This window comes from Pteropus vampyrus, unplaced genomic scaffold (genome assembly GCF_000151845.1).
Source record: "Pteropus vampyrus isolate Shadow unplaced genomic scaffold, Pvam_2.0 Scaffold1, whole genome shotgun sequence".
NCBI classification, from domain to species: Eukaryota; Metazoa; Chordata; class Mammalia; order Chiroptera; family Pteropodidae; genus Pteropus; species Pteropus vampyrus.
Window position 1 is genome coordinate 10037720 of NW_011888782.1, and position 12438 is coordinate 10050157.

Below are 12438 nucleotides of genomic sequence, written 5' to 3' on the forward strand. Positions count from 1 at the left end.
CTTTCTGGAGCATCTAGGGGAAAATCTGTTTCTTGTATTTTCCAGTTCCTAGAGGTTGCCCACATTCCTCTTCTTATGGCCCTCTTCCACCTTCAAAGCCAGCAATGACTGGTGTACTCTTTCTCAGCCTACATCATGCTGACACTGACTTTTTCCACATGTAAAGGACCCTGGTGATTACACTGGGCCCATGGGTAATCCAAGATAATTTCTTTATTTTAAGGTCACATAATTAACAACCTTAATTCCATCTGCAACCTTAATTTCTTCTTGTCCTGTAACACAAGGTTATCACAGGTTCTGGGGAATCACATCTCAGGATGTGGATATCTTTGAGGGGCATTATTCTGATTATCACAGTGTCTTTGTCAGATAGTAATGACACAACTTCTGTTTCCTCCTTGCTCAGTAAACCTGTTCCTTCTTTCTCATTTAGGCATCTTTGCACCGACTCCATCTTCCAGGATGTCTTGTACTTACTTTTCATCTCCATTCTCCTACTTGGCCCCCTTCTCAACTGCCTGACTCATCATTTGAATTGCAACTCATTATTTATTCAATAGTCACCTTTTTAGTGATGGTATTTCTGACTCTTTTATGACATTTGTTACAGCTCTATTACAGCTCTTTCTACACATCATTTATTTATCTATCTATTCCACAAATATTTATTGAGGAATAACTATGTGTCAGGGGTTTAGACTACACTAGCAAATGAGATGGGTAGGGGCCCTGCCCTTACGTTTCCCATATTTTAATAGAGGAGACAATAAATAAGTAAATGAATAAAATAATTTTGGATAATGACTAGGATTCTGGGGGAAGGGTGGATCACCATTAAATAGGAATCGGGAAGTCTCTAGAAGGATATAGAAATGAAATGTGGTGGGTAAGATGGAGGCCACGTGATAACCTGAGGGAAAAACATTCCAGGCAGAAAGAACAGCAAATGTGAAGGCTCTGAGCTGGGACTGAGCTTGAGAGGTTGGAGGAAAGGAAAGGAGGCCAGTGAAACTGGAGTGGAAGGACAACCAGGGAGAGGGGAAAGAGATGAGGTTTGAGACGGAGGCAGGGACCAGGTCCTGTGGGACCCTCTAAGATATGGGAAAGACTTTGGATTTTATTCTATGTGAAATGAAGAGCAATTGGAGGGTTTTTAAGGAGCAAGGTAACATCATTTAATTAGATTTTAAAAAGATCACTTAGAATGGATTGTTGGGGGACAAGATTGAAGGAGGCTGGATGTCGGGATGGAGAAAATCACAAGGTGGACCAGGGAAGCAGTTAGAGGTGATGGGGCATTGTAATTATCTGCTTACTGGCAAAATCTTAAATACCTACTATGACAAATGATTAAATGTATCCAATTTAGCCATTAACAAGCATATTACGATGACTATATAATAGCCCTGCTGCCTCATTAGAAGCCCTGGAGTTCCTTGAGGGTAGAGACTGGCATCTTTTCATCTCCAGGGCTTACTATGGTGCCTGGTATCTAAAAATTCTGAATGTCATATATAAACTTGTCATTTCAAGTTATTTGACTTTTATGAAGTAGGACTTTTGACCTAGCCTTTACTTCTCTGCTCCATCGGCAGCTTGTGTACTTGGTACAAAGTGGGGAAAAAACAGTGCGATAGCCCAGTCATAAACTTTGTACTAATCTTGAGATATCTGAGGGGATTTTATCACATTTTTTTCACAAATTAAATAAAAGAGCAGAAACTAACAGGCTTTTTTTAAAAAATCAAATTTATAATAATATTACGGTAAAAATAAAACCAACAATAGTTAAAACTAAACATGGTAAAATTTGTTGCTGATTCAAAAATAATAGATTAAATCTTGGCAAATTGAAAATCTGAAAAATATGATAAGGCAGATGCACTTGGAAGAAATAAGTCCTTGAAAGAAAGCTTAATGGTTGAAGCTCCAATTGGTCAAAAAAATTTTTTAATTAAAAAATAAAAATTGCTCAATGATTCAACTCTTTTTTATAAGATTTTGAGAGAGAAACTTGATTTTTATGAAAATAATTCCAGGAAACCAAAATGAAAATGGGAACTACTTGAAATAGTGTCACTTCACCATATACAAAATTGATCATTTATTGATTTGTTCAGCAATAAATTATTCAAATCAAATCAGCCTAATGGATTTCTCTAGTTAATACTTTGCTGAAAATTTATCAATGTTAGGATAATTATAATTAGAATGTTTGTATTCATAAATTTGTCAGACTCAATTATCTATGGGTTTTAAATTACTGCTATTAAAAATATCCACTGAGTGAAAACATTAAGACCAAATTGGCAGAATCAAAATGGTAAGCCTCAAAAAAGTTTTTCACATAAATGAATTTTGATTACTATTTCAAGTATTTTTATTATACTATTAATATAAATTTTTGAAGTGTTTCAGAAAATGTACAAAGTAAAAAAGAAAAATATCACCCATAATATCGCTATTGAAACAAAACTGTTGTAAACCTTTTGGTGTCTTTTCTTTTTTAATGCATAGAATTAAAAAAAAAACAGTTGTAATAATTTTTAATATTGATTTTTTCACTTAACATTAGATTATCAACATTTTTACATGATTACCTCATCTTCATAAATATTCTTTTTAAAAGTTGAGAGCAATTTACTCATGTTTGCTTTGGTTGGCAGTTAAGGATTTACTAATTTTGTAGTAATATGTAAACAGTGCTATATATAGTTTCACATAAAGATTTTTCTGTCTTTATGATTATTTTGTTAGGATAGATTCCCAGAAATGGAATTATAGCGTGAAAGGATTCTTTTTCTTTTAATTTAGAAGAAAGAGACTGATTTTCATCAGTAATAGTCTAACCAGAAACAAGACCAATGAAAAAGCAACTGAGACACCTAATAACAGCTGTAGTTCAGCTGCACGTCTTCTTGTTATTTTGGAAGATAGTGGTGCTTAAGGGGAGTTGGACAGTTTTTGTGTTAAAAGTAATTTTTATTTTCATCAAACTAATAAATTCACATTGTCCTCAGCTTTAACTCTTTTAACATTTCCTTCTTGTTTCTAAATGATATCCTTAAAATGTTATTTCTTTTATTCATAAATTTTAGGCATTATCTATTGACTTCCTATTATGAAAGATAAGAATTTAAATAACACTTTCCTGTCACACATTCCTTCCTCTCCTACCTTTCACATGTGTGGTTATATTGGCACACCCACATTCTTGTCACACACATGATATATACACATACATACACACATATAACACACACACACTTCCTTCTATCCGCCTAACCTATGTTAAATCACCTTAGTAACTTTCTAAGAAAAGGTATATATGAAGGGAGTTTTTTTGAAAACTTAATTGTCTGAAAATATCTTTATCCTACCCTTGCACTTAATAGATGATTTGGCTGAGTTTTGAGATTTAGGGTAAAGCATTTCTATTTCAGAATTTTGGAGGCATTCTTTAGGTGTTCAGTTCTGCTGTTGAGAAGTCTGATAATATTCTGATTTCTATTGCTTTGTATGTGATCTGGTTTTTCTTTTGGGATATTTTTATGATTTTTCCTTTATCCCTGATGTTTTAAATTTCACCATGACATGGCTTGAAGATTATTTTTTTTTTTTTCATTATTTGTGCAGGATAGTCTGTCATTATTCTAGTCTGGAAACCCTTTCATTTAATTCCAGGAAAACTCCTGAATTATTATTTTTTGATAATTTTCTTTCTGAAACTTGTACTACATCTCCTGGATTAATCTTTAAGTTAAAAAAATGCCCCTAATATCTTCTTGTTCTGCTTAATGATAATTTCCTCGACTTCCAGCTTTTCTAATACATTTTTTATTTTCTATGATGTCTCTAATTTTCAAGAACTCTTACTTGTTCTTTTTTCCTTTTTTGTAGCACCCAGTTTTCATGGATGCTCTATCTTCCCTTATCTCTCCAACAATAGAGAATATTTTTCTTGCTTCTTATATTGTTTCTTAGTTCCTATTTTCTTTCTATTACAGTAGAATCTTTCTTTCAAAAGTCTAGTGCTCCATTGCTATCTGTTTATATTTGAGCAAAGCATTAAAAAGCTGATAAGACACTCAGTGTGTATGCGCGCACGTGCATGTGTTGGGCAGCTCTGGGGAGCCCCCTTGACTGTAAAGCTTCACTATTAAGTGCTGGGTAGAAACTGCTGCTTCCTTTATACAAACTTTCAACCAATCCCACTGTTTTCAGTCTCATTACTCACCTTAGACTCAAAATCTTTTTCCCAGGTATCGATTCTACCTAGATGGTGTTTCCTATGACTTCAGAGGAGTCTGGACGATAGCTGAACTTATAATGTCCTTGATCTGCTGATTGCTCCTTGTATTAGTCATCTACCATGAGTAACAGATTACTCAAAAGCTTAATGGCTTAAACAACATTTATTCTCTCAGTTCCGTGGGGCAGAAATCTGCAGGCAGCTTAACAGGATTCTCTGCTTCAGAGTCTTTTACAGGTTGAAATCAAGGTGTTAGGTGTGGCTGACGTTATCTCAAAGCTCAACTGGGGAAAGATCCATTTCCAAGAGTTTCCAAGTTGATAGGATCCAGCAGGGCAGCTCCCAACATTGCAGTTTGTAGGATGAGCAGGTGAGAAGAGTCAAGAGAGAGTATGAGGAAGATTTCTCAGTCTTTTCTAATGTAATCTCAGAAGTGACATTCATTACTCTTGCCATGTTCTATTTTTAGAAGCAGTTCACAGGTCCAGTTTACATTCAAGGAAAGTAGATTACACAAGGGAGCGAATACCAGGAGGCGGGGGGCATTGGGGGACATTGTAGAAAGCTACTTACCACATCCCTCAGGAGACACTCATGCTGTAAAACCTGTCTCCTAGGTATAGTGAAACGGGGCTTCTCAAACTTCACTATGTATACAAATCACCTGGAGCCCTTGTGAGCATGCAGATTCTAATTCAGTAAGTCTACGGTGGGGCTTGAGATCCTGAAGTTCTTACTGGCTCCCAGGTAATGCCAATGCTGCTAGTCCAGGACCGTACTTTGCATAGCAAGATAGTAGAGTAGAAGACCAATATGCCTCTTGGCTCGATCGGCAGAAATTACATTTGGCCTCTCTTTTAAGACTGAGAGAAGGCCCATACATAAAAGATCATTCCTGGTCCAAAAGCCTAATATGTTAATCACAAATTGTAAAGTCTTTGGACCTCCCAATGCGTTGCCTTGAAACAATGGAATCCAGACATATGAAAATTCAGTATGCAGTCTGTTGGTTATAAGTGGAAATTCTTCCCCAATTTTTTGTTATAGAACTGCATTATGAAGAGGAGGAGAAATGAGTTTTATGTGAATGTAGAAGCTAAAAGATGATCCTGGATATTGATTGAGATTTAAATGACCATCCTATCGTTACCACTATTAAAACATTTTGTTTTTCCTCTATAGCCAGAAAGGAGAAGGATCTAAGCCTTAGAAATACATTTTTTTTAGAATGTTTATAAATAAATCTATAGATAGATAATTAGTAAAGACTTATTGGTGATAAACATAACCGATCACTAAGAATAGCAAGTTTCTTCTAGAGTTTATGGGCAGAAATAAATCCAAGCCTGGAGGAAGAAGTGAAATTAGAAGCCCAGGCAATCTGGGCTTTGCATTTATGCAAAGAATTCATGACTACATTTTCTTTTTCTTTTTTTTGCATTTTGAATTCTATCCTGTCGCATTACATCCTATCATATTACATATATATTGCAGGGCACAAATCCTACTCACTTTGAGGCACGGAGCAGAAAATCTGGAAAGAGGCAGCCATTAGCCTTATACACTTAGTCACATGGGCCTATAGCCCTGGAATACAGGGCTGATCAATTCTCTGGTGGTAGGTGCTACTGGCTTTCTAAGCCTATATTCTCAAACCTGAGCACATCCGAATCCCCTGGAGGGGTTGTTAAAACACACGTTGTGGTACGACGTGCAAAGTTTCTGATTCATTAGGTCTGAGGTGGAACCCCAGAAACTGTACTTCTATCAAGTCCCCAGGTGATGCTGATGCTGCTGATCCAGTGACCACACTTTGAGAACCACTAGCCTGGGTTACCATCCCAATGAAGGAATAAAGCTTGAAGAATTCACCAGCTGAGGAGAGTTGCTGATAAACTGAGGCTGAGGAGAGAGGAATTGATTGCTGAAAAGGAAGACATCTGAGTCTCTAAGTCCTCTTTGAGTGCTGGTGATAATTTGAGATAGAGAACTTAGGAGAATGGTTAGTTAATGGAGGTCACACTAGGACAGATTTCACTGCTAGGAGGGATTCTCAACTAGATGAGTTTTCAAAAGAATAAATAGGAAGATTAGATAGGAAAATTAGAGAATCAGCAAAATGTATTGTTCTTTTGGTAGCATACCCTGTTGTTAGAATTGGCTTTTTTTGTATTTGATGTTTTTGTCTACTCTCTCCCTGCCAACCCCACTGCTGGAAGCAGTATTGCAGATTTTTTTTTTCAAACTGTGATAGTATTAAAGATAATCAGGCATTTCTTACAGCATTTTATTGATTGAACCGCCACACAACTCTTTCTTCATTTCCATTCTCATTTTTTTCTAATTTTTGTTTAGTATGTGATTAAATCAATGGAGCACTTTAAAAAGTTCAACTAGGGTTTCCAAATTGCATTAGCTATTTTCCCACTTTGCATCTTGGCCAGATGGTTTCTGTTGTGGATTGTCCTGGATTTTTATGTAACGTGTAGATTGCATTCATTACTTTTTCCTACTAGATTCTTCTCTGAAAAAGCAGTTACAGTCCAATGCCATAAAGTATTATTGATGTTGGACAATAAAGGACTCAGAATAGACAACAGACTGGGTATGTATTTGAAATATCATTCCGTTGACCTTCAACTGCACAGAGAATAAACCAAAAAATAGAGTGGAACCATCATGTGGTGTGGAGACCTTTCTTATTCCACTCGTTATCTGACTAACTTCTTTCTCTGGATCTCCTTTCTCCTTATATCAACACTTAGAAAATGCTGCCATATAAAGGGGATAAAAATCTTAAAGCTTTGATGTAAGATGGTCCTCAAGTCAAGGTGGACTGTGTATATGTGTTATTTTTTAAATTTGTTCCCTGTTTGAACAATGGTAGCTGCAATAATATATTATATCTCATATGCTACTCAGAATATGACCCTGATGCTCTTCTCATGAAGAGATGAGGTCTATGTACCCACTCTCCAATCTGGGTGTGCTTCTAACTCCTTTGTAACCAATAATGCAGCAAAATTGATGTTGCATGACTTTCAAGGCTTGCTCAGAAAAGGTGATGCAACTTCTGTCATGTACTGGAGCCCTGACCTGCCCTGTAAGTAGTCTGACTTTCCTCAGGCCACCATGCTTCCAGGGAGCCCCAAGCAGCCCATTTGTAGACTATGTGGAGAAGCCTTGCAACTACCTACCTGAAGAGAGAGAAAGGCTATACTAGCTTCTAGCTGCTCCAGCCCCCTGATGTTCTGGCTCCACCTACTTTCTGATTGCCACAGATGAGAAGAAACCCTGAGCTAGAAATGCCCAGTCAGGAGCTCCCCAAATTTCTGACCCAGAGATAGTAAAATGATTGCTGCAGTTTTAAACCTCTGAGTTATGGAGTGATTTGTTACACAGCAGTACTAACTGGAATATTCTCTATAATAGGTGAGAAGGAGTTAAAGCAGTTGTATCAGTGAGGTTTCCTTAGTTATAGGAGAATCTGACTCTGGACAACTGAAGCAAAATTGGTAGGATAAATGTCCAAATTAAGAAATTAGAAAAATCAGAGTAAAAGAGAATGGGAGGAGGGAGATCAAGATAAAGAGCAGAATCAGTGAAATTGAAAACAAATACAGTGGGTCGATAAAGCTAAAAATTCAGCCTTTGAAAAAGCTAATAGATACATCTCTAGTAGCACCTATTAAGGGGAAAAAAACACAAATAAACAAAATTAAGAATGAGGAGCTATAGAACCCGTGGAGATTAAAGAGATAATGTAAACAACTTTATTTCAATAAATTTGAAAACTTATACAATGTGGACAATCTAGAATAATTATTATGCCGATTCAGGAAAAGTAAGAAAGGCTCTAAATCTGTAATGACCAATATGGTTACCACTAGTCAAATGTGACTATTGACACTTGAAACATGGCTAGTTCAACTGAGGGACTACATTTTAAATTTTATTTAATTTTAACTAACTTATATTTAAGTGTAAAGACTGGAACAGTATAAAATATTTTCCTGTTAAACACAACTTGACTCTTGGTAGGACTATATAGTTCGCTCTAAACACTGCCTCTTGTAAGATATTGCATTGTAGTGTGTGTTGGATGTGTGCATCATTTCTAGTATTGCAGATAAACACATCACTGATCTTGTTGGTATTGATGGTTTGATTCAGTCTGAATGATGTATTTCTAAGTGCAGAGAATACTGTAATATATTTATTTGAATATTTTATGAAAACAAAATGAGAAGACATGATTTACCTAGTGATACCTATGTAAGTCATAATTGGTAATTAAGTTGACACGTTTATCTTTTACTGATAATGTAATTAGAATATTTTTCTAGTTAAAAAGTAAGCATAGACAAAACTTTGAACTTACAATAGGGGCAAACTTTGATGCAGAATTGGGAGATGATATAGAAGCTGGTACTATGGTCAAAAGAGTAAAGAAAAAAAGAGACAAAGAAGGTAAAACAAATATTATGATGAATAGCAACTGTGATTTGCTGTGGCAGAGGAAACTGACAAAGCTGTTTTTGTTGACATGTGATGATGTCACTGAGCTGTGACATATATGCTGTGCATTCTTTTGTTTTCATTTCTAATAGGTAAGTATCAATAAATACAGACCACAAAAAAGTACTTTGTTGTAAAGTTTAAGTGGAATGTCATTGTGGTATTGGGAACTAGCAATATTCATTAGAACATTTTTAGATGAGTGACCTTACATGCTTTTAATTGACCTTAAAGAAACTCCCTGTTTTTTCCTTTCTCTTTTTCTCCAATACCTCTTCTTCATCCAGGTCCTCACTCTGGAGCGCCTTGGCCTATTGTGCCTGATCTTGAGATTAGAGGACTCTTAACATTTAGGTTCTTTCCTCCTTTATCCACATTCAGATTGACCTATCTTGTGTTCAGTTTCTCAGGGCCCTGGTGTTAGTGGAATATAAAGGTTATTAAGGTAGTTTTCCCAGGAAATAATTTGCATTTTTTAACAGATGACTTTTGAAGACACAGTCACTTCATTCAAAGGTTATTTTGTACAGAGGAAAGAGGAAGGTGGAGTAGGTAGAAATTCTCTATGAATAGTCTGAGAATTTTTACAGATGCAGCCATAGACTCCACAGGGTTAATAAATGAGGCTCTTTGGAATGACAAGAGCAAAAGGCAATTTCCACTGCAGGTACTGCACTCGGGCACTGTCTAACCAGGTGCTGCTCAGCATCCTCCTCTGGCACTGACGTGCTCAACGCGCTTACAGGAGCAATTGGTGTGGCTGGGGACTGACCTCGGTTATAGCTTTACAGCCTCTGATAGTTCCCCACAAGCCTCACCGGTCGGAAGTGGCCTTCAAAGTACGTCATATTTATAGACACAGATTTTATTTCATAGGCATTATGATGAAAAAGTGGATCTTAATTCCTTTTCAGTGGCTTATTTTCACTTCCACTCTTCTTTTCAAATGTAAATGGTAGTATCCTCTTTCTCTGCCACTTATTAAAATACTTTATTTTTTAGAGCAGTTTTACAGCAAAATTGAACAGAAAGTATAGAGAGTTCTCATATACCTTCAGTCCCCATAAACACACACAGCTTCCCCCACTATCAATATTCCTCACCACAGTGGTACATTTGTTACGACAGATTAACCTATGTTGACATATCGTAATGATCAAAAGTCCATAGTTTCTATTAGGGTTCACTTTTGGTGTTGTACATTTGACACATTTCCACCTCAGTAGTGTATAGAACAGTTTCACTGCCCTAAAATGCCTCTGTTGTCTTTACATCTCTCCCTTTCCCTAGCCCCTGGCAATATTTTTTATTGTCTCCATAGTTTTGCCTTTTCCAGAATGTCATACAGTCAGAACCATACAGTTTTAGAGTGGTATCCTTTTTATGATTTTTTTTCCTGTTTTCTAGACTGTTCATATTGACCTCATTTTACTCATGCAGAAGCAGATGGTGGTTGATACATAAAGTGGAAAAAGCAAGCAACAAAGTGTAGCCTGGGGAATTCTTGCATCAGCATCACACAGAGTGATAAAGCCCTGAGGTGGGGAAGAGAAGAGGTCCACTGCTGTTAGAGTACCGTGTTTAGAGGGTGGCAAGAGAGCCTGGGAAAGAGAAGTAGGGCCTACGGTTTGAGCAGGGCTTTGCAGGGTAGAGTAAAGCATTTGATTATTTCACAGTGCAATGAGAAGCTATTGGAAGATTTGAGCAGAATAATAAGATCTCATTTGCATTAAGAAAAAAAAATGACTTCGGGGAGTAGTGACTGTAAGTGGATACAAAGAGCAGTTTCCCAGGAACAACTACTAGCCCAGACAAGAAATGATGGTGGTGCGAAGCATAGAGGTTAAAGACCTATTATGAAGGTAGAGTAGTTGAGATTTGTTAATGGATCGAATAGAATAAACGGGAGGGGAGGAGGAGGAAGAGAGAGAGAACACCTAATTTGGCTTCAGGAACTGGCAGATTTACCGAAATAGTAAAGATTGACATGGGGAAGGAGTGTTGTACATGTAAAAATGCCTTACATATTACATTTCCCCCATTTTATACTGAACATTTTCGAAGATCAAATTGGAATTTTACAATGAATATCTATATACAACATCTACAGCTAACATCTTAGTATCCTTTTATCCATTTACCCATGCCTCCATCCATCAGCCCATCTTGCTTTTGTAATGCATTTAAATTGCAGACATCAGTGCACTTCCCTCGGCATAACTCAGCACACATCATTTGCTTCCAGGTTTTTTTTCCAAGTAAAATTTCCATGCAAGGTGAAATGCACAAATCTTAAGTGTGCATTCACTGAGTTTTGATACATGCATACATCTGTCTACATCTTAAACTTGAGATGCCTAAGGGACATCAAGGGGGCATAATCAAAAAGGTTGCTAGATGTAAGAATCTGGAGCTCAGAAGAGGTCTCGGTTTGAAATGTAAATTTGGTCATCTTCAAAACACAGGCCTATTTAAGCTTTGGGATTGTATGAAATCACCCAGGGATGCAGAGAGAAGAGAAATGGGCTGTCCAAGAGTCCACCGTTTAGAGGTCAGGGGTTGGAGTAGCCCGAGCTAGCCCAGCCCGGGGTCCTGAAAAGCTGCTCTGTTCAGTGCCACGAGGCGGTCCTTGGTAACCATCCCAGATGATCTGAGGTGTCACAAGGTGCAGGGGGGCATGGAGAAGGCTCCCAGCCCGAGATGAGAAGGTCGGCCAGGGAAAAGGGAGAGAGGGGAAAGGAGACGTGGGAAGAAGGAAAATGGGGGATAGGAGAGGGAGGGGAATGAAGGAAAGGAGAAGCGGAGGAAAAGGAGGGGAACAGGGAAGGGGAGACCAGGCGCGGAGAGGGGGCGGAGTCGCAGTCGCTGCAGCGGCCGGCCGAGGGGCGGAGGGAGGGGGGTGTGTGCGCGCGGGTCACATGGTCGCGGCTGCCCTCCCCGTCAGCCGCCCTCGCTGCCGCGGTGCGCTGGCTGCAGGAAGCCGCCGCGCCGCCGCTTTTGTTGTCAGGGACCCCGCGAGGAGCGCCGCTCGCCGGCCACCGCTGTCTCTCACTGCAGCCCTCTGTCCGGCCGTGGGTCCCGGGCGCCCCGCCCGCCCTGCCCATGAGGGGGCCCCGCGACCACCGCTGCCTCCAGCCCGGGGCGGCGCGGCGCTGAGGCGGTGGCGGCGCTGCCCCCTCTGTGGGAAGCTGACGGCCTCGGCCCCCTCCCCGAGGGCACCATGGAGGTGAATGCAGGTAAGAGCCAGACTGCGGCGGGCCGGGGACGGCGGAGGGGGCGCTCTGAGCCGCCCGGACACGGGTGGGGAGGACGGCAGCCGGGAGTGTTACCAGAGCCGGCGGGGTGGGTTTCTGCGCGCTTGGTATCTGCCACGGGCTCAGTCCCCGTCCTTCCCCTGGCCGCCCCGCGGTCACCATGGAGGTGAATGCAGGTAAGAGCCAGACTGCGGCGGGCTGGGGACGGCGGAGGGGGCGCTCTGAGCCGCCCAGACACGGGTGGGGAGGACGGCAGCCGGGAGTGTTACCAGAGCCGGCGGGGTGGGTTTCTGCGCGCTTCGTATCTGCCACGGGCTCAGTCCCCGTCCTTCCCCGGGCCGCCCCGCGGTCGCCCTCCCGGTTCCCTGCATCGCCGCAGCGCGGCTCGGCGGCGCCGGCCCGGCCCCCCCC

At 39.9% G+C, this 12438-nt stretch overlaps 1 protein-coding gene across 2 annotated transcripts in view; it reads left to right on the forward strand.

Annotated features, from left to right (window-relative positions):
* The first annotated feature begins 11705 nt into the window (after positions 1–11705).
* Positions 11706–12438, forward strand: part of NR1D2 (nuclear receptor subfamily 1 group D member 2) — a 29441-nt gene continuing 28708 nt past the window's right edge. The window contains exon 1 of one of the 2 annotated variants that reach the window (XM_011357445.2): positions 11706–12009. In XM_011357445.2, coding sequence (XP_011355747.1) covers positions 11994–12009 — 16 coding nt within the window. In that variant the 5' untranslated portion in view covers positions 11706–11993. Of the gene's footprint in view, positions 12010–12184; positions 12204–12438 lie in introns of those variants that run through there. The other variant, XM_023531824.1, reaches the window with a different exon arrangement.